General features: G+C 40.0%; 1 protein-coding gene across 2 annotated transcripts in view; it reads right to left on the reverse strand.

The window, feature by feature from the left end:
• Positions 1-23,896, reverse strand: part of Reps2 (RALBP1 associated Eps domain containing 2) — a 180,685-nt gene that overhangs the window by 138,766 nt on the left and 18,023 nt on the right. For both annotated transcript variants that reach the window (XM_055615741.1, XM_055615740.1), the window contains exon 5: positions 733-871. In XM_055615741.1, coding sequence (XP_055471716.1) covers positions 733-871 — 139 coding nt within the window. The remainder of the gene's footprint in view (positions 1-732; positions 872-23,896) is intronic.

Genomic DNA, 23,896 nt, shown 5'->3' on the forward strand with positions numbered 1-23,896 from the left:
TTCATAGAAAATTAGTCTTAATCCATGTTTCACTGTTAGCGTAGAATGCTCAAAACCATACTGTTATTCTTTAAATTTGAAGTGTAAGGAGAAAGTTTTATAAGTTTTTTCTTCCAAACTCTACTATTTCACTGTTTTGTTTTTAGCCTGGTAAAATGTGAGCACATGGGAATTAAACCAATTCCCCTCAGCTTGAATTTTTCATGAGGGCACAACAGGAATGCAGATATCTGAAGATAATCCAAAAGAACTGACATTGAGAAAATGCTGGCCAGTTTCTCTTTCATATCCTAATTTCAAGAACCAGGAAAGAAAGACTTAAAGCAAAGAAAACGAGCACGAGCTTAAACGAGCACGAGCATAAAACATAAGGAGACCTCTGCTGGAGGCTACCCTTTGTCTTTGCTCTGACTCTAATACAATGACTAAGCAACTTAAAGTGTCCCTTGGCTCTTATCATCTACTATTCCAAGTGCTTTAGCTGATAAGTTTCAGGACCTGGACCAAGTTTCCCCAAATTCCCATTTAACCCTTCTGCAATAGCAGTGTAATTTTCCCAAGGTCATTACCATTTTTTTTTCTGCATGACTTATATTTGATAAGAAATTCCACCCTAGAGGAATACAAATTGGAATCAGAGAAGGTTATAATATTTGTTTTGTATAAACTGTTCCTCAAGATGTTCTCCATTATCACATGGGAACCAAGTTCCAGGACACCATATTCTCTCACCTGAAATGAAGGAACTCGCATCAGGCTGGAGGGACCGAAACTGATTGACATAGTACTCCCGCTGTTCTTCCGTTATCCTCCAGGGCTCATCTGGGTAATTACTGCTGTTATCCTGCAGTTCTCGCTCCACTGAAAAGGACTTTAAAAAAAATATGTTCACAGAACTTGCCTTTCATGAGATGAGGTGTAAGCCTTAAACAACAATGGAAGTTATTTTATACTCTAAATTTTTCCTCAAGGAAATAAACATAGCTGCCTCATAATAAAAATTTAACCAAAAACATAAGCTATGATATAAAGTAGATATCAAGCTTTATGGAGGGTTTTTTTTTTTGTATCTTCAACATTAACATGACTGAACATGAAATACTGAACAGTTAAAGAATGATGAAAAATTTCCAATGTGTTAAAAGGTGAGATTTAAAAGATTCTTCTCCTCAACTATTAATTCCATTTTGATCCTTTTAGATACATGTATGTGCACTGGCACACGGAAGAGGTGCAGCCTTGAGCTCTTTTTTAAGACTAGCCTGGTTACCCAGCTTGTTTCCTGACTCCATTTTACAAGCACTGGAATTACAGGCAGGCTGCTGTGCCCAGTGGGCAGTAGATGAGTTCTAGGGACATGAACTCTGGTCTTCACACTTGCATAGCAAGTGCTTTATGTGCTGAGCCTGCTTCCTAGCATCATACTCTCTTTTTCTTTATTTTTTCCATTTCTTTTTTCTTTCTTCTTCTTGATTTTTTCTTTTTCCTTTTTTTCTTTCCTTCTTTTTCTTTTCATTTCTTTTCTTTTTGAGACTGGATCTCACACTGTAGCCCAGGCTTTCCTAGAACACACTATGTAGCCAAAGTTAGCTTTGGATTTACTTTAATCCTGACTCATAATCTTGAGTGCTGGGATTATAGGTATGAGCTATGATAGCTGGGTTAATCTGGTTTGTTGTTGTTGCATTTACATTGTATAAATCCAGTAGTCAAAATATCCAACCCAAATACAATTCCCTGGGTTCTAGTTGAGTGGCAAGTCAGTATTACTGAATCTGTCCTTCACATATATGAGTTAGGAATATTTACCAAATACAAAGCTGAGCAATGAGAATTATGGTATTGCCATCAGCAGGGAAACAAGAGTGCATCAAACCTGCCACTAGAGGGCAGCCATGACAAATTTGAAGATTTAAGAGCTCAGAAAGTCCAGAGGCCCAATGCAAAAGAAAACAAAAGCTATACTAGGCTTTGGGGACAAAAGCAAAATGGAAATGCTGAGAGAAACATCTGGGGCTTTGCTTCATCCCTCCCATCTACTCTAAAACCACATAATTTTACTAAGGGCCATGACCATGGAATCAAGAGGTGGCCACAGAGAAGGCAAAAAGAAAAGTAGGAAAGAACTAGGAAAGAGAAGAGAGGATGTATCACTGTACAAAAGTCTTCATGCTAATTGTCGATCGCCTGTATTGACTTGTACTAACTCCTGCTCCCGTGGAGTGCATTCCCTCTCTCGTGGGAACAAAGCCTCCTGATCTAGCCGTTGTTCATGTTAGCCCATGATTTTTCTTTCTTCAATCTCATAAGCGGCTACTTTCTTTCCTATTTGTATCACTTCATATCTGGGTAGTGTTAGTGGCCTGTTAATAGGCCTTGTTCTATTCTGACAGAAAGAATCTGCAATAGGTGGGGAAAGGTGATTGATCCCTCTACTTAAAGGTCTACAAACACACAGCTTGATGGTGATCCTCTTGCTGAGGTAAAGCACTTACCCAGCATGTATGTGAGACTGGGATCAATCTCCAGTCCCAAGAAACATGCCTATAAAATTATCTGTTGCTTGTCAAAACAGCCCACCTCCTCTAGTTGGCCATCAGGGCTCTTGTAGTCCATGCTGCTCTTTGCTTACAAGGTAGGCTTCCGCTTGCCAGTGTGCTCACATGTCTTGTGAACCAAAATCAGATCGTCTTCTCAGGAAATTCTTCCTCTGATGCCAGACTGATAAAAGCCTTCCCTTTCTTACCTTCTTCTGCTCAAAAGGGCCCTCTCCATATCTCTACCAAACACAAACCCATGCCTTGCCTGCATAACCAAGGTCACTTTCTGCTCCAACAGTCTATTCCAAAGGTAATCAGTAGCCATGTGTAGATGAACGACCTGATACAGACCTGGTATCATCTGGGTAAGTTGGAATACTAGTGATTGGGCACACAACACACTGGCCTCTGAGATGCTTTGCAATAGAAAGTTCGTTTCTTGGAAGAACAACTTTTGTGAGATGTCATTATTAAAGATATAAATAATAAATACACAGACAAACAAACAGAGAAAGCAAAACCTGAACAGTTATACAACTAGGCCATAATTCAGAGCAAGAGCCAGGTGTGACTTAAGCTTTGAAGAAGCCAGAAGATTCTGTGAGATTGGGACAGAAGTGATGTAAAAAAAGGAGTGTGGCACATGCCCATAATATCTGCATCTAGGAGGCTGAGGCAGGTGATCAGGGATCATAAGTTCAAGGCCAAGCTTGGCTACATAGAGAATCAAGTTCTGCACGGCAACACTGTATCTCAAAGGATAAGAGTAAAAAGGGGGAAAAGTAATAAGGTTCTTAGAACCTGAAAGACAAGTGAGTACTGAAGCAAAACAGATCTAAAAGACCCATTGTGGCAGAATGAGTATGAAGAGCAAAAAAACGAAGTTGTGTATACAGAGGCTGACTGACCAATTAGAACTGCAGAACTGTGAAGAGAATAGAATGCTGCAGGTCCAGGGACTAATTAGCTTTTCTTGGCTAAGTTCTAGCCCTCAAGAACTTGCTCACCTTGTGTCAGAACTGACATTTTGTGACTAACAGTTAAAAACCTTTTGGAATCTACAAACTTAGCAGACCACTAGTTTTTTTTTTTTTGTTTTTGTTTTACCAATTTCCCACCAATGTATTTTAAACTCACCTTGATTTATGACCTTCTTTGTTCTGTAAAATTATAAAAGCGTCAGAAAACTCCTTCAATGTTTGAACATGAGATTTGGGGTAACATCAATCGTGTTCTGTGTTCCCAGACCATGGTCACACACATACACACACAAACACACACACACATACAGAGAGAGACAGAGACAGAAAGAGAGACAGAGAGAGAAAGGAAATCTCCCTATAGGGGCTGTCAAGATGCTCAGCAAGTAAGAGCTCCAAGACTAACAACCTTTGTTTAATCTTCAAAGCCCACATGGTGGAAGGACAGAAATGACTGCCAGAAACTCTCCTCTGACCTCCACAAACATGCTCTCACACATACATACATAGTTATGTAAATGTTTAAAAAGAAAAAAAAATATTAAAAAGAATGCCAGAGCTGTCAAGATGACTCTGTATGGTAAAGGTGCATGCAGCCAGAGTTTAAACCTCAGGAACAATATGGTAAAAGAAAGGAATCAAACTAACTTTTGCAAGTTGTACTCTGACCTCTACATATACACTGTGTCATGGGCACATTCACACACATACACACACCCATGCATGCACACAGACACACAAGCATGCACAGATACTTAAATTCAACAATTTTTAAAGAAAATAACCACTGGGTTACTCTACTCCCAATCTCTCTTTTTCTATTTTCATGAGAACCTGAACCCCTCATTTCTAAGAAAGTGTAAGGTGGCAAGGAACATTCTTAGTCCCTAAGACTTAGAAGGCCTTGTGACAAAGGAAGGGCATATAAACACTATGACCCTTCAGTCACCTGCATTAAGGCTGTTAACCTGTGCCCATTATTTTCCCCTTGTTTACCAATATATAGTTCAATTTATTTAACAAACCAAGTGATGTGAAGATCTTTTTTTAAAAAATCTAATTTTTATCTTTGCAATTTAATTTTTTTATTTTATAAAACCATGTGTTTGGTATCTTCCATAAATTATACAGACTTAGTAGAATTTCCGTGATTACAGCTCTCAGAAAGGAGATTGAAGCAGATGCTGAGACTCAGGGTCAAACTTTGGACAGAGCACAGGGAGTCTTATAAAGGAAGAGAGGGGTCTAGGAATAGAGGGACATGGAGGGGACAGGAGTCCCACAAGGAGACCAACCAAACTAAAAGATATGAGCCCAGGGGGTCCTGCTGATGCACCAAGGGAGGACCATGCATGAAGAAGACCTAGACCCCCTGCTCAGAAGTGACCCATTGGCAGCTCAGTCTCCATGTGGATCTCTGAGTGAGGAGAGCAGGGGCTGCCTCTATCATGAACTCAGTTGACTGCTCTCTGATCACTCACCCCTGATGATGCAGCCTTGCCAGGCCATGGAGGAAGATGATCCAAGCAGTCCTGATGAGACTTAACAAGCTATGGACAGATGGCAACAGTGGAGAACTCCCCCTTTCAGGGGACTAGGAGACAGGGATGGGGGAAGAGGGAGGGAGGGTAGGACTGGGGGGAGTTGACAGAGGGGGCTTCAATTGGGATATATTAAAAATGTTATTTTATGATAACCATGGTGACTACTACATAGTTTGGGCATTTCAAATACTTGTAAGTATTTTTGCAAGATTTCAAAAGCTAGAATTCTGCCAAATTGTGCTTTATCCCACAAAAAATCCCTATCAGATAAACAAGAAATACAAAAAAGTATGTCAGGTCTATTTTTATAAACAAAGTTGAATAAGCCCCTGAGTATGTTTTATACTGCAACAGATATGGAAACACTCACTGCTCTGCACTGTTCTCTTTTTCTTTTTCTTTTTTTTTTTCAGTTTATGTGCATGGAATTTTTGCTTGTATATATGTCTGTGCACCACCTGTGTGTACAGTCTTCAGAGGCCAAAAAGGATGTTGGGTACCCTGAAATTGGAGTTATAGATGGTTGTATGCCATCATATGGGTTCTGGGAATCAGACTTGGGTCCTCAGAAAGAGCAGTCATCTCTATAATCTCTCTAACCCCTCTTACAATTTTTTTTATTTTTTTGTTTTAATTTTATTAATTACACTTTATTCACTTTGTATCCCCCCATAAGCCCCTCCTTCCTCCCCTCCTAATCCCACCTTCCCTCCTCCTTCTTCACACATGCCCCTCCCCAAGTCCACTGATAGGGAGGTCTTCCTCTCCTTCATTCTGATCCTAGTCTATCAGGTCTCATCAGGAGTGGCTGCATTGTCTTCCTCTGTGACTTGGTAAGGCTGCTTCTCCCTCAGGGGGAGGTGATCAAAGAGCAGACCAATCAGTTCATGTCAGAGGCAGTCCCTCTTCCCATTACTATGTAACCCACTTGGACACTGAACTGCCATGGGCTACATCTGTGCAGGGGTTCTAGGTTATCTCCACGCCTGGTACTTGGTTGGAGTATGAGTCTCTGGAAAGAGCCCTGTGTTCAAATTTTTTTGGTTCTGTTGCTCTCCTTGTGGAGCTCCTGTCCTCTCCAGATCTTACTATTTCCCACCTAAAGAACCTGTACACATATACAAAGTGTAAGTGTGTGTGTGTGTGTGTGTGTGTATGTGTGTGTGTGTGTGTGTGTATGTGTGTGTGTTAATCAAGTTATACCACTTGGGGTGATAATGTTCTTCCCAATAGCCAAATTAGGCAAGAAATTGTTGGTTAGAAAAGTTTAGAAGCCCCTCCAAAACAAAATAGGCTATTGCCATTGCCCTTGGTTGCCTCCCAAAAATTGAAGATAAGGCCCTATTGCTGAAGACACCACATATTTCAGACAGAACACTTAGAGGAATAAAGCTATAACTGACCCACAAGCCTCCTCCCTGAGGACTCTCTCTCATAGTAGCAGAAGCTGTTGTACAAACTGCCAAGGAAGAAAAGTAGTCTATTCAGTTGTGAGGCCTATGAATCATGACCATGACTAGAATGGCAAGCTATCTTTGAAAGGTGTAATGGCGGTGCTCATATCTTGGGGATAACAACAGATGCCTAATTATTGAAGGTTCACTCAATAGGAGGGAATTCATGCCTGGTACTGCAAACCTAGACAACAACCCCTGGCTGGAGAGGCAGTGAAACTGGGAGGAAAATCTAGTTCTGTCACTTTCCCCAACAAGTGTAACTCCTAACGACGTAGCAAATACTTATCATTTTATACCCACAGATAAGCATATCTTTCATCATCAAAGAAGCTTCTTTTTTAATCAAATGGAGACTACTACAGTGAGCCAGAACTTGTTAAAATACAGAGAACAACTGACTATGAGGTGCCTAGGCCCAATTCATAAATCTACAACGCAACTCCTACATCTAAGGCTCAGAAACACCAAGGAATAAGAAGCAGAAAGCTTTCCAAAGCCAGAGGACCGGGACATCTGCTGACAGATTGTCTCTTCTATACATAAGAAGGAATTTGCACCCATGAAATCTAAGCAATTTGCTATAAACAAGGCTTGAACAATGACAACACCTTTTGACATGCCAGTATGAACTAGGGGGATCTCACAGCCCTCACCCCTAGACAAAGAGCTACAGATAGTTAATGACCACTGAGAGAGGTAGAATCAGTCTTCCCCGGGAATGAGCTCCCTGACTGATTATCCAGCCCCAAGTGGTCACCCAAAAAAACCATGCATATTAGAGTAACACTAAATGAATTAAGCAGGTTATAGTTATATATTGAAATGATTATATGTATACACATCTAAGAGCACTAATTTTTTTAAAAAGAGGCTGAATTTCAGAGGGTTGGGCGACATGGGAGGAGTTGGAGTGAGGAGGAAAGAAGTGACATAAATATAGTACTCACAAGAAATTCTCAAGAAATAAATAAAAGTTATATTTAAAAAATACACTAGGTATTAGGAAGTGTGGTGGCTATGTTGCTGCATACATGTGTGAAATTCTCAAAAATAAAGAAAAAAATTTTAAATAAAAAAGGAAGCCCCTAAAAAAGTTGCTTTTTTTAAGTTTGAACTCTTCAAGTATGAGCTCTGCCTGTCTTTCTGTACTTCATCTATGGACTGATCTCTGTGGGAGTTCCATATCTACTGAGTATTTCAAGAACAGATAGAGAATGGCATATGGAGGAAGAAATGCCTTTCCACATACCATGAAGCTACAACATTCCCCAAAACTGACCGAGTAGAAGAAGTAAAATAATTTAAACTTCATTGCATAAGCAGTGACAGGCTCATTCACCCATCCAAAGGGCACTCAGTGAATACAGCAAAACCAGACCTTTAACAGCTAAAAACATACTCTTCTTTGGAAGTTTTGTGTCCAGTAAGGAAGAAAGGCACACAGGCAATCTTTTTTAATTAATTAATTAATTAATTAATTATTACATTTACTTTGTATTCCAGCTGTAGGCCCCTCCCTCATTTCCTCCCAATCCCACCCTCCCTCTTCTCCTCCCATGCCCCTCCCCAAGTCCACCGATAGGGGAGGACCTCCTCCCCTTCCATCTGACCTTAGCCTATCAGATCTCATCAGGACTGGCTGCATTGTCTTCCTCTGTAGCCCGGTAAGGCTGTCCCCTCTCAGGGGGAGGTGATCAAAGAGTCAGCCACTGAGTTTGAATGTCAGAGACAGTCCCTGTTCCCATTACTAGGGAACCCACTTAGACACTGAGCTGCCATGGGCTACATCTCACACAGGCCATCTTTTTTTTAATATTTTTTTTTATTTTTAAATAATTTTACACATTCACTTGTATCCCAGCTGTAGCCCTCTCCCTCTTTCCCTCCCAATCCTCCCCTCCCTCCCTCATCTCCTCCCTGCCCCCTTCTGAGTCCACTGAGAGGGGGTGTCCTCCTCTTCTTCCTCCTCTCCTTCCATCTGGTCCTAGTTTATCAGGGATCTTCAGGATGGTTGCAATGTCCTTATCTATGGCCTAGCAAGGCTGCTCCTCCCTCAGGGGGGAGGGGAAGCTCATGAGTTCATGTCAGAAATAATTCCTGTCCCCTTTACTAGGGAACCCACTTGGATACTGAGCTACCCTGGGCTATGTCTGAGCAGGGGTTGTAGGTTTTATCCATGCATGGTCCTTGGTTGGATAAACAGTCTCATAGAAGACTTCACACAGGCAATCTTAAAATACTAGGGGAAGTGTTATGATAACATGAGGTACTCTGGTATTTCCTACTCAAACTCTGGTCCCCACATATATAAGCATGGATGGGGGACCTCTAAGGTCTCCCAGTATCTTAGTGACTAGACAGTCTGTGAGTAAGACTCAGAACTAGATGACTTACCAACACTCTAAATAATTCAAAGTGACCTCAAGTGTAAGAAGCAATGTCAATGGTACAGGCAGGGCAAGGCAAGCAAAAGGACTGGCATCCATAAAGATATCAAAGCATGAGAGAAAATGACCATCTCCTAGAAGTAGCTCCATTCTGGGTTACATAAATACTTCTAGTGCAGCATGGATATGAGTTGAGTTGCCTCAATATGGCCCAGGTAGAAAGCAGAGCTCATAGTTATCAGACAGAGCATATCTAGAAGAGAGTAGGAGCCACAGATAATATTCAACAGAACATTCAGTTAATCAGGTTCAAGTCACAGGGAGATCACTAAAGACAAAAAAGTACAGCTACAGCCATTTGAGCAACTGAAGCCAGAGACAAATATGGTAACCCACACATAGCCATCAGCACAGAAGCCCCACTCCAGAACTGAAATGGTAATTCAGTGCCTCTTTATCAGTGGCTAAGGGGCATCTCACTTTAGGACCCAGACACATGGAAATGTCACCTCTGAGGTAACCTTCAAATCAGCTACATCAATCAGCATAATGTTATGAATAGAGATTTGAAAAGGCAGTCACCTAAAATAGCAAGCAGCAAGGGCACGGAGGAATGGGAACAAATGTTCTGTGGAGATTCAGCTACCCAAGCAGAAGCCAGAAATAGGAAAGGTTCTTCCTTCAAGCATAACCTAACAAGCCTGCCCAGTTCAACCCCAGCTCTACTGGTTTTGTTGGCTGGACAGAGATATTTGCTACTTGGTACCAATTTTGAGCTCTGCGAGTATTAAAAAAAAAAATTATGAGAAGCCGGGGGTGGTGGTATGAATCTATAATCCCAGCACTCCAGACGTAGATGCAAGAAGACCAGGGCTTTAAAATAAGCCTTTGGCTATATGGTGACTTTGAGGTCAGCTTGAGCTACATGAGACCCCCATCTCCAAAAAGAAAAACAAAAAGAAACATGAGGAGAAATAACATTCTCCCACATCTGTCTACATAACCTACAAACATATGGCTCATTATACAGTTTTTCTAGACACAGGAGAATTATATTTGCTTATATTTATAACATTCCACTCCTTGATTTTGTTTTAAATGAAATGTAAATATGTAGTGCTCCAAGTTATTATCTCTAGGGAGAATGTGCTGTTTGTAATGAAAGAGACATCAAAAGACTTATTAAAAAGTAATGCTATTAATAAAATGCCCAAAGGTGAAGTTTACCCTCAAAGCACCTTTTAAAAAAAATCACACAAAAGTGAATAATATGAATTTCAAAAAAGTATTGTCTGGTAGAATGTTAAAAGGGTATGTTTCAGTCACAGAACATTTCTACTTAGACAATAAGACTACTATGGAGGTGTCCTGTAAATACTTAAGAGTCCAGCCATTTCACCTATGAAGGTTGAGAGATTTTAGACTAAAGTTCCTTTGTAGCCTTGGCAGAAACAATACAACCACTACTTTTAGCCATAATCTTCCAAAGTAATCAATGTTACTCGATTATTCACCATCTTAGATTAATGTTAAAGTACTGAAATCTCTCTGAGCCTAATGTGCAGTATGCAGGTGCTGGCTCCAAAGAGATCTAAAATTTCACAGCAGTGACTACTCTGGCCAGATATGTCCACTGATGGATTAGAAGAAACAATGTAATAGGAGTAGCTAACCATTTTCTGGTTGGATTTAAAAGACACTCCACAACACAGAACTCATGCATGGTACTGTTAACAGGGCCCAAACTCCCATGGCTAGCTAGGTCATATGCCTTAGGGGAGAATCTACTACTATTATTAGTCTGCTAAATGAATACAATACTAAACTGTCCCCTAGATTAGTCTGTCTCTCAACTCTCATCAGAAAAGCTTCTTGCTGCAGTAGATGATTAATACAGAGACCTAAAACTGGTCAATGTATAAAGAATATATGAATATGGGGTGTTCAGATCTAAATGAATAACTATAGTACACCTCCTGTCTCCAAGGCTCAAGGATCATCCTGAAAGAATATAAGGACCAGAGGCAGTAGACATCTGAAGTAAAATCATGTTTGTCTGACATGACAGTCTCTTTGCATACATGAACTCAGGGCAACTGTGGCTGCATGAGGACCTATGCAAAATCAAGCCAGCTAAAACCCCAGCCTGTGGAAGGGCTCATGAAGCCCCACCCCTAGCTGAGGATCTATTGGAAAGTGATGGCTGCTGTGGGAAGCAGAGTCAGTTTTCTTGGATACCCATGCCTCAGTACATTGTCCTCCACCTATACACATACAGTGGATTCAAAGGAATTTTTTAAGAGTATATGAAGCTGATGAGAAATAATGGTGTGGCATATGGAGAAGCTGGAGAGGAAGAAAGGGGGTGGATTTTATCAAAATATACGATATACATATATAAAATTCTCAAATAATAGAAAGCTATGCCCATGAACATAAATGAATATTCGGGAACATGTATTTACCACTCTGCTAAATGAGAGCTATTATAAGTATCTAATACATCTATTTTCATCCTTGTAATAAGTCTGCAAAGTAGGACCCATTATTTCTAACTGATAGAACAGGAAATTGAGGATTAGGTAAAGGAAGTAATTTGTCAAGACCATGTGCATAGAAATAAAAGGCAGAATATGAACCCTCTGTCATCAAGCTCTTTCCATCTATCCATCCATCCTATGATAAGTAACTGTTTCCTTTTCAGAAAGAACCTAAAGACAATACCTAAATCAGTTTTTTAGATCAGGGATCCGCTCTTGAGATGTGAATGATTATGTTAGATTTATACCTTTCCCTATCATCTGATGTGGTTTCAGATTACAGCTGGTAGACTATTAGACTATCCAGAAAACTTCTTTTTAAGCACACATTTTTTTATAAGTGAGCATTATCTGGCATGTTATCACAAGTTGAAAGAAACTGGAAGATAGGCTACAATGCATATAATCAACTAGTTTACTGTTATTTTCATATGTGACACTATTTTGATAAATATAAGAAACACTTCTTACATAAGATACCAGAAGGAAAGGTGTCCTTTGCAACTGTCAGGGTTTTTCTCGATTCTTATAGAAGGTCAGGAGAAAAGAAGAAATCAGCAGTAAGAGGAGACTTTACTAAGGCCAGCTTTCAAAATACTGTAACAATGTTCCACCTCCATCCCTGTAAGTCAGATCAAGGATACCTGTCTTTGCCAGGATGTTCTCCCTTTCACACTCAAGATAACCTGAGGCCAGATGGCAAACAGAAGCTACAAGAACCTAGGCTAAAAACAAAAAAATACTGAGATTTAGAGCACAGACTGAAGGTAACAACACAGTGCAAGTTCCAGAAGCATGCACGCTGGTGTTCAAATTTGGGATGGATCCTTATTAACAAGTTTCTTTTTTTTTTTTTCAAGATCATGAAATGAGTTTAATTATGAAAACCTCTTAGAACAATGACCAACACAAAGAAAACAGCTGATAGCCACCAACTGTTATTAATACAAAACAAAGAAGGGATATTAGTAGCAACAATTCTTATCTAACTACATGGTCAGGTCGCATTTAATAACAGTGTTCAGCAGACAAGAAACAAATATATGTGGAAAGTTTATCTAGATGATCTTCAATGTCATTTTTCCCCCTGAAAAGAGCAAACTTCAGTGGGTGTCGACCAAACCAGTGCACTTCAACTGGACTCTCAGATCTGTCATTTATAAACCTTGCACAAATTACCTTACATAGCTTGAATCTTGGGCACTTCATTTGCAGGTTGGAAATTTGTGATGGAGTGTGTTAGTTAATCAAAGCAGGAGGTGGGAAGAATCCAGAGATAAAGAACGAGTAACAAAGAAGTGTTTGCTATTATTGATTAGTATAAGAAACATGGTCTGCTCTCAGATGCTTGATGGCTTCAGGTAATGCAGTATTTTTCTTCTTTTTGAGTTTGTTTTCTTCCTTTTGAACCTTAAATAATGTTCACACTGTTAGAAGTCCAATTAGAATACAGAAAGTGAGTGGAAAGAACAAGTTTCTTTCTTTCTTTTTTTCTTCCTTTCTTTCTTTCTTCCTTCTTTCTTTTTTCTTTCTTTCTTTTCTTTCCTTTTCAAGACAGGGTTTCTCTGTGTAGCCTTGGTTGTCCTGGACTTACTTTGTAGACCAGGCTGGCTTCAAACTCACAGAGATCCATCTGCCTCCACCTCCCAGAGTGCTGGGATTACAGGTGTGCACAACCAGGCCCAGCTTAACAAGTTAATTTCTAAACCACCTGCTTCCCACACCTAAAAGGCAATCTGAAAGTCAATAGAGTCCTATGTTGATCTCTAGTCCCATCTTCCTCCCACTCCAGGCTCTAGTCACACCAGCCTTCCTTTAGTTCAAGTGTGACTGTTCTCTATGTGATAGATGGCATACTGGCTCATGCAAAACATATTTTACCCTCTCTTAGCAAATGCATAGTAAAAAAACACTTGGTGCTAGAATTCAGACGGGACATGGGTTTCATTAAACAAATACACCGAAGGAAGCCTGATTCAGATCCAAGTTACGAGGTGGAAGTGGTGAACAAGGCCATGTGGCTTGTTGAGGTCACATACAGTATGGAAGTAGAGGTGAAACAATGGTAGCATTTCTCAAACCTGTAGCTTTGTGACTGTGGTAGAGGCAAGATTCCCATAATAACCTAGCTTATCTGTGAGATTTAAGGTGTTCTTTCTATAGGCTTAGAAATTCTTTGGGTTTTTCAAATTTTTAATAAGTTATCCATATTGACTATTATGAAGCACTTTTGTTTAAACTAGTCAAAGGAACTCCTGTTGTCTGCAATTAAGAACTTGCCCAGTCTCTTTGATCACCTCCCCCTGGTGGCAGGGGCAGCCTTAAGAGGCCACACAGGAAGACAATGCAAACAGTCCTGATGAGAACTGATAGGCTAGGGTCAGATGGAAGGGGAGGAGTTCCTCCCCTATCAGTGGTCTTGGGGAGGGGCACAGGAGGAGCTGAGAGAGGGAGGGTAGGATTGGGAGGGGATGAGGGAGAGGCTATAGAGGGGATACAAACTGAATAAATTGCAATAAATAAAAAAAAATGCTCAGTATTCACAACTGGATTCCCTAGTAAGGGGAACAGGGATTGTCTGTGACTTGAACTCAGTGGCTAAATCTTTGACCACCTCCCCCTAACGGAGGAGCAGACTTGCCAGGCCACAGAGGAGGACAATGCAGCCAGTCCTGATGAGACCTAATAAACTAGGGTCAGATGGAAGGGGAGAAGGACCTCCCCTATCAGTTGACTTGGAGAGGGGCATGGGAGGAGATAAAGGATGGAGAGTGGGATTGGGAGGGGATGAGGGAATGGGATACAGCTGGGATACAAAGTGAATAAACTGTAACTAATATAAAAATAAAAAATTAATTAAAATTAAACAAAATAAATAAAAATAAAACTTTTGCTTTTTATATTAGAGGTGACAGCCAGAAAGGAAACAAAGCAAATAGATCAAGAAGAATGGCCACATAGTGAGTACTGAGGAATATAGTAAAATGATTTTTTAAAGCTTTTGGCTGAGAGAAAAATAAACTTCAGTACCACCTGAAGTAAAATATTTCTCCAAGAATGATAGCTAGAAAAGTATAAAAAGAAGTATAAATGAACAAAAGAAACAAATAGGCAGGAGGCTTGATAGTACAAAAAAAAAAAAAAACAAAAAAACAGGTCCTCCTTGTTGTCATAGTGCCAATCAATTATCTATGGGTTTTACAATAGACACAGTGAGGTAAAGTACACATTTGACACACAGACCTCATTATTACTTAGAAAATGGTATAGAAGTGCAGCTACGGTTTGAAGTAAAATGGAGAATGAATCTGGTAAAGCATGTTACACTGGGCTTCCCTTACAAGATGCGGTCTATGTATGCTCACTTCCACATCAATATTGTTATCCAGGAAAATGGCTCTTTGGTTGAAATCTGAAATTTCTTGGGTGAAAAATATATCCACAGAGTTCAGATGAGGACAGGTGTCGCTTGTTCTGTTTCTCAAGCTCAGAAAGATGAATTTGTACTTGAAGGAGATGATACTGAACTTGTTTCAAATTCAGCAGCTCTGATTCAGCAAGCCACCATAGTTAAAAATAAGTGTATCAGAAAGTTTTTGGATGGTATCTGTGTCTGAAAAGGGAATAGTGCAGCAGGCTGCTGAATAAGACCTAAGTTACCCAGCTTCAGAAACAAGATCCTGAATTGTAAGTATGATTTTGGGTGTCTTTGGGAACAATAAAAGACTTATATTGAAAAAAAAATTGTCTTAATGGATATAACCTAGAACCTCTGCTCAGACGAAGCTCCTGGTAGCTCAATAACCAATTGGTTTCCCATAGTTAAGGGGAACAGGGACTATTTCTGACAGGAACTCAATGGCTGGCTCTTTGACCTCTCCACCCCCCAAGGGAGGAGCAGTTCTGCTAGGCCACAGAGGAGGACTTTGCAGCCAGTCCTGAAGATACCTGATAAAACAGGGCCAGACGACAGGGGAGGAGGTCCTCCCCAATCCGTGGACTTGGAAAGGGGCAGGGAAAAGCTGAGGGAGGGAGAGTGGGATTGGGAGGGACTAAGGGAGGGGGGATACAGCTGGGATACAGAGTTAATAAAATGTAACTAATAAAAATAAAAAAAAAGAATGAGCATATATATAACTATAAAAGAATCAAACCACCTCTATCTCTTTACTCAAATGCACACACATTCTCTTCCCCTTTCTCTTCCATTTTAGGTACAAGGAGAGGGCTAAATAAATAAGACAGAGAGTCTACACTTACTAACTCTGAGAACAGTTAACCATAAACTAAGGGTGGAAGTTTCAGTAAGAATGCACCTCATAGGTTCATAGGTTTGATTATTTGGTCACCAGGGAGTGGTATTATTTGAAAGGATTAGGAGGTGTGGTCTTGTTGGAGAAAGTGTGTCACAGGTGGTTAAGTTTCAAGATAGCCTATATAAAGCCCAGTGTTTCTCCTTTCCTGCTGCCTATGGATCCAGATGCAGAACTCTTAGTTACTTTTTCAGTACAATGTCTGCCTGTGTGACACCATGTTCCCCACCATAAAACCTCTGAAAGTGCAAGCAAGCACCAAATTAAGTGCTTTTTAAAATAAGAGTTGCCATAGTCGTGCTTCTTCACAGCAGTAGAACACTGACAAAGACACTAAACAATTCATCCTTGTTGTCATAATCATATAAATAAGAGGTTCCCATTGCCTACCATCCTGAGGTTTCTATGGAGCTGAAAAAAAAAAAAACTTAGGTCCCTAATCTCCTTCAAGTGCCTCAAGTGACACAACTATAATTGAACACCTAAGGAGCAGTTTTCCACACACTTTGAAGAATCTCATGGACCTAAAATGTCAGCTTATGGTTTTAGGCTTAAGAAAGGCAAATCGGTACAAAATAATGAATAGCCCAAACAAAAGAAAAAAAGCCTAAGGTATGAAGAAGCAATACACAACAAAGGATACTTGGGGAAAGAACCCCATAACATTATGATATTCCAATTCACTAATATTAATTAGTTAATTAATTAATTAATCAATCAATATACAAAGATAGCATTTTTTACTTAGGAGTATGGCAAAGGTCTATAAGTTTGTTAACATATTTACGAAGGTACCAAAACAAAGACATTTTCTTCATTATGTCAAGTGTGTAAATCGCTGTAGCTTTATACTCTGAAATTTTCTGTTAAAATTATTGAAGTGTAGACACTTTCAGTAAAGAGTTCTATACCTAGGAATTGAACCTATACAACTATAAATAAAGTTACACTTGCAAGAGCTAGACATTAGCAAGAAGAGGCTGCTTAAATGGCTTATGAAAAATACAAACAATAAAACACTAAGAGGTTGTTAAGAAAAACACAAAATAATAAGAGTTTTTGTCAGTGCTGCCACAGAATTTTAGTAAAACTATTGTTAAAGAAAATATCTGACTATATACCAGGCATTTAATAGGTTACCACATGAGTACAAGGCTGAACTACATATTTTGATTATACTACCTATAATTATATAACTATATGGATACAACTTATATACAATATTAAGTAAAATAAGATATTTTATATACAGCTATACAAAAGAAACGGGTCATAGTTGTTTCTGCAATGGGTGTTCAGAGGGTAGGAGTAAGAGGGCCGTTTTTCACTCTGCACCCTTTTCAATATTTGACTTTGTAAAAATCTTTAAGCTCTGAGGAATAAGCATCTTAAGAGCTAACAACCCACAGCCTCAAAATAACATATACAGTGTGGTGTTCACTGTATATTATGAAACAACCAAAGAGCAGACTTCCATCTCCATGGCCCTATTAGGAGAAAACTGACCGTGAAGTGGTTCTTTTGTCTCGGAATAAGTTTGTTTAACCTAAGTCATTCATAAGCAAGCACATCATCCAGACTTACATGGAAAATACTGGAAAACACAAGAAGTAAATGTAGAAATCATATTATGCTGAAGTAGCCAGTGGCGCTTTTCGACAGAGTCAAGATGAGTGTTCTTAAATGAGGAGGAAGGGGGAAAGATTCAAAAGAAGGAATAATAAAAAGGCCTAAGGTCTAACTCAATGCATGTGTGATACAGAGAGAGAGAGAGAGAGAGAGAGAGAGAGAGAGAGAGATCAAATAATGCCTCAAAAATAATCCGTGAAATCCTGAGTGAGTTGTGACAGTCCTAAGATGCTTTGTGGGCCATTTTCTAAGCTAACCAGAAACCGAGACAGTGTTTAGCATTCGCTTACCTGCTTTGATCTCATGAGGCTACTATAATCACCCCACCTGGCTGCATCCTAATCTCCCAGCCATTCTCCATGCTTTCCTCTATGTATCTTGGCAGAACCCTGATCCAACCCACCCACAAATAACTTTCATAGCCCCAAAACTGAAACATTTATCTCAGCGCCATATTTTTGTTCCCATCAAAGGCATCACAGAAAAAATGTACGTATAGAACAAGCAGTTCTCTTCTACAGAGACTCACAAGTGTTTCACCTTTTCTTTCATCATCCTTACGTGCTTGGCTTTCTCTTGAAAATTGTTCCAAAAGTGCTCAACAAGTAAGGAGAATCTGTTACTAGCCCCGGGTGTCAAAAGGAAAATCTTAAGAGGTAGGGGAGAAACATGGCAAAAAAAAAAAAAAAATTGAAACTTAGTAGGAAACAAATATTACAACTACATATAAATGCCTTTCCGTTCACAAACTTTTATGGGAACATACTGCTAACATTTCCATACCAGTTGGATAAAAAAAAAAATACAACACCAAAAATATAGCTCCAAAACCCAACCACAATGGCAGGTTTCTAAAGGACTCCAAGTTGTGTTTGCTATTACCTTATCTAAGAAGAATAGTGGTGAATGCTAAGAATGTTCTCCATAACACTATAATGGCCATACCTCCAGGCAAAGACACTGCACAGCAAGCTTGGCCACAAAAGTGAGGGTGGTTTTGTTTAAATAGAAAATAATTGTGTTTCCTCAGATCCAGTTACAAAGAAATTTCATTTGCCAAACCAGCCTCCCTAAAGTTGGGTTAAAAAAATAGAAGGAGAGAAGGGCATTATGAATGAATGAATGCAAGTGTGCATGTGTACAGGCATTTACAAAGGCACACACACACACACACACACACACTTCTATTTGCTTGTGTCTGCATAAAATGTTCTGGGAACAAAATTTAAAAAATCTAGTTGCCTTTAAAATGGAAATACACAATGGTCAGACTCCCATTCGTTTGACTGAGTTTCACAGATAAATATAAAATTGGGCAATAAACTTTTTTTTTTCAAAATGGAAAACTACAGGCATCGCATACACCTGAGCACAATAGGAAATCCTCATACTTTGTGCTGTCTCTGGAGGAAAAAAAAGGCAGAGAAGTATTCAGACAAAGGAAGAAGAAAGGAGAAAAAAAGTAGAGATAAAGAATAAAGTTCCCAGTACAAATGCTGACCACCTGAGACATGACAGGGAGAAGTTGTTGAGCAGTGTGGCAAGAGTAAAGCAGTGAACTGTTGTGGGTGAAGAGGAAAGCAAAGACCAAACAAGAGACCAGGAGCCAGATTCAAGAATATGAAACAGTAAATCCCATGAGAAGAATGACAGATTATAAGTCAGTATAGGATGACCAGCTCTGAGAAAGATAACTAAATTTATGTTTAACTGAAACTAAAAATATAAAATTAGTACGTAATAATGAGTGCTATCTGGTGATTCGACATATGTACACAGTGTATAATATTTACATCTCTTGCCTGTTTGTATTTTTAAGGTCTCTATTGTTGCCAAGCATGGTATCAGATGCCCTTAATCCCAACACTTGGACTGCAGGGGCAGGCAAATTGCTGAGTTCTAGGGCAGCCTGATCTACATAGAAAATTCCAGCCTAGGCAAGGCCACATAGTGAGACCCTGCCTCCAAAAAAAAAAATTTTTTTTTTTTTTTCTGTACGAGGATGATAGTTAGAAGAGGGCAGGTTAGGGGTTAATGTCACAGATTCAGTTACAGGAGATAACGGCCTGAACCAAGAAGTAAGCAGAACAGACACAAGAGTCTGGCACACAGAATGATCACAACTTGGTAACTGAATGGGCATGAGGGATAAAGGAAAAGTTAAAGATAATGACCAACATTCTGTTTCATGGTGATGGGTAACCAGGCTGAGAGCTAGTTCTGTGAGGAAGATTCTGTTGTTTTTAACAAAATCTCAATCATTTGATTTGACCAATAGACCTAGGAGCCAGATGCTGAGGTGAAAGCCTGCTAGCTCAGAGAGGCTGGGAAAGCACCGAGCTGACCTTCCTCCTCAGTGGACATTCCAGAAGCAATCCTCTTTCTCCCACACAGCCTCAAACAAGACTCCTTAAACTGAATGTCCTTCCTTTCTATTTTCTGTGCATCTCTCTATCTGTCCTCATTTCCTCTTACTCTCTGTGGTTCTTTCTTAATAATCTTATGTTCACTATCTGTCAAACGGTTGCTTGCTCCACCTCTTGACCTGCAGTTGACATTATTTAATCCTGTTTACAGTATTAAAGCAGAAAGCTCTTAGATTAAAGGTGTGTGCAAAGGCTGGACCACACCACAACGTAAAAACATGTTTTTTTTTTCCAGTAAATAACACAATCTCCAAGATTCACAGTGTGATCAAATACCCTGCAACAAGATCCATCATTTGAAAGTGACAATGAGTCACCTAAATAAGGATGTCTGAGAAATGATAAATACTCACTTATAAGTGGATATTAGACATATAATATAGTATAAACATACTAAAATCTATAGCCCTAAAGAAGCTAAACAACAAGGAGGACCCTAGGGAAGATGCTTAATCCTCATTTAGAAGGACAAACAGGATAGATATCAGAAGTAGGAGAAGACAAGGAACATGACAGGAGTCTTCCACAGAGGACCTCTGAAAGACTCTACCCACCAGGGTATCGAAGGAGATACTGAGACTCATAGCCAAACGTTGGGCAGAGTGCCAGAATTGTTATGAAGAAGAGAAAGATAGAAAGATCTGGAGGGGACAGAAACTCCACAAGGAGAACAACAGAGACAAAAAACCTGGGCCCAGGGGGTCCTGCAGAGACTGATACTCCAACTAAGACCATGTATGGAGAGGACTTAAACCCCCTCTTCAAAGGAAGCCCATTGCCTGCTCAGTTTCCAAGTGGATTCCCTAGTAAGGAGTACAGGGGCTGTCTCTGACATGATCTCAGTGGCTAGCACTCTGATCACCTCCCCCTGGGGGGTGGAGCCTTGCCAGGCCACAGAGAAAAATTATGCAGCCAGCCTTGATGAGATCTGATAAGCTAAGGGTCAGATAGACTAGGAGAAGATCATCTCCTATCAGGGGACTAGAGAAAGGACATAGGGAGAGAAGAAGGAGGTTGGGTGGGACTGGGATGAGACAAGGGAGGGGGCTGCAGTGGAGATACAAAGTGAAAAAAATTGTAATAAATAAATATATAAATAAAATTAAATTTTAAATAAATAAGGTTGTCTGGCAGATGGAGATATGTTGCCACCAGATTCTACTACTAGCTAGAGAACAATAATGTGAGAAGTGATTTCAAGGGTCACTGCATTAGGGGCAGACAGAAAGAAAACTGCAAAACCTAAAATTTAAAAAAATTCTGCAAAAGTAGCCACGGAACCAAGACTTGACCCAATGCAGCTTTCAACAATCATGGTAAAACAGAGACTGTGGAGCTGAGCAAGAGCAGAAGGTGTGGCTCTAAATACTATGCAGACAGAATCATAATGTACTTGCAAGATGTCCAGAACAGCTTAGGAGAAATGCCAACTACAAATGACCACTGAAGATAGATAACATGTAAAGTGCAAGAGAAAACTTCCAAGTTCTTTAAAAACTCCCATCAACATCCACCAAAAGGGTGTCTGAAATTTTAATGAGGAAAAATAATCTATTACTTGAACAAAAAAAAAAAAGTGACAAAAATATTAAGAAAAGAGACTAACCATTCGAAAGTTTCGAGCCTTAATTTGGCATAAACGCCTCCAAAATGCCAAGCTCATGGGCTATAAGCACTGGCCATGGGTCTCTAAAAGCCTCCCCTAGGACCCTAAGGCCATGTCCCCTTCTGATGGTGGCAGTGATTTGGAGTCCAGGTCTCATAATGTAGTTGTTCAGATGTGGTGGGAAATGGCTGAGGCTGAGATAGCCCTGAACTCCCAATCTTCCTGCTGTGTGCTGCTGCTCCCCTTTTAGGACGTGCTGGGGAATCAAAAACAGGTTATTTGCTAGGCTAGTCTGGAACTTTACCGCTTAGCTAGAGCTTCAGTACCCTACCGTTTCCAGGAAAGGTTTGAAATGAAGGTCACAAATAAAGCTAGAACAGAGAAAAGATCAGCACAGGAACACGGCACCATGAGGCGAATTAGTCACTTGTACTAGCTTACCAGGGTGCCCAGTAAATATTAATACCCACCATCAAGAACCTTCACTTCAAATCCCCTCACTCAAAATTCAAATTGACATTTTGCTTTCTGTAACATGGAGTCCAGCAAAATCAGGCTGACAGGCACACAAAGGAAACCTAAAAGCTGAAGAAAGGAAAATACACCCAGCACAAAAACCACAGAATGCCATCCTGGGCAAGAAAGGCCCCTCGCTGTCATCCTGAACAGAAGGCCATGCTTAAAGCAGGTGGTAGGAGAACAAACAAACACTAAGAGAATGAGACTGGTGTACTGCTGGGATATACTGCTAAATCCATACCAAGATGCTAAAGGAACTTGCTCCAGACCGTGTGGAGTCAGGCTGGACCTAGGCAAAACCTGTTTAGTTTTTTCCCCCTGTGCTTCCAATAGTCAATTTTTGCAAACACCTATCTATATCCAGCCTTGGCTCTCCCTCAAATTCCAGACCCACAGAAACCTATAATTCTTATCTCCTCTTGGCTGTCTCAAAAGCTCCATTCTTGGCATCCAACACTGAACTTATGGCACCAGGATTTTTTTTTTCCCAGCACCTCTTTTTCTTCCAGTGCTTTCTTGTTTAACAGATGATGTTGCCATTCTCCATCCAGTTCCTGAGCCAATAGATGGAAGAATGGTATCCAATGACTGAACTCCAGTCCATCCACTTCCCAGCTGTGATCTTGGAAAACTCAATAATGCATATCAACGTACACCTTAACCTTTGTCATCTAAAATGGAAGTTAAAGTGTTATTCCAGAAGGCAGTTGTGGACACTGAGTTTATGTGCATAAAATGTTAAGTATATAGAAAATGTCTTTGTACATGTCGCTCTGTCTGCTTTCTTAGCTGTTCCCCACCCTTGCCACCTTACCTGGCTAATACCTCCATTATCCTTCCCACTTCAACTGTATGTTACTTCCCAAAGAAGCCTTTCGCATTCAAAGTGCAGCATACTTGTCATTAACATCATATACTATAACCATATATGTCAAACTTGTGATGGCTTGGTTTATAGTCATCTCCCACAATAGCCTGTAAGTCCCTACAGTGAAAGGCCTATTCATACCATATCTCATTTAACACGGTGTCTCATACTTTATAGGTGTGCACTAAGTATTTGTCAAGTGAGTACAAGAAGCACTTCTCAGCAGAAAGGAAGCCTAGAGATAAGAATACAAATCACCAATCCAAGTAAGGGTTCATGGCCTTGCTTCCATGGAGCTTGTTAGGAAGGGTCCAGTGAACCCCATCCTACCGCTGTGAAGCTGAAGATTCTTGTTAATTTGACCAGTGTTCTAACCATTCAAGATTTCGTCTCTACAGAAACAGAACATATTCTGCAGAAACCTAGAGGCCACACCTTTGAGAGTTTTGAGAGGAATCACTCCAATCCCATTCTTCTCCAATTTCTGTGATTCTAGTGTTTAAAGGCACATATTTTTATACCATGGGATCTCTAAAGCTCAGCCAAGTACTACATCTGGGGCTCAGCTGAAGAAACAACCTTCCATTCCAACTTGAAGGTAAAACTCATTTATATTGGCATTAAAAGGGGTCTTTTTTTTTGAGTTAGGGTCTTGAGTTATAAATTTGGTATTGAACTCTGTATACAAGGATGACCTTGAACTCCTGACACTACTGCCAGGTAAGCTAAGAAGAAACTGGATAGCATTATACCTGTGCCATAATATAACAAACTCTCAAGAATACTTTTGGATTATCTTTTCCAGTTCCCACCATTTACCTGCAAATTTCATGATTTCCTTGTTTTTTTTGATCATCCTGAGTGAGCTGTCCCAGAAGCAGAAAGACACACACAGTATATACTCACTCATATAGACATATAATATAGGATAAACCTACTAAAATCTGTACACCTAAAGAAACTAATCAAGAGGGAGAACTCTGGCTAAAATGCTCAATTTCTATCCAGAAAGACAAAGAGGATGGACATCAGAAGAAGGAGAAAAGAGGGAACAAGTCAGGAGCCTGCCACAGAGGGCCTCTGAAAG

This window comes from Psammomys obesus, unplaced genomic scaffold, assembly GCF_907164565.1.
Source record: "Psammomys obesus unplaced genomic scaffold, mPsaObe1.curated_primary_1811, whole genome shotgun sequence".
Taxonomy (NCBI): Eukaryota; Metazoa; Chordata; class Mammalia; order Rodentia; family Muridae; genus Psammomys; species Psammomys obesus.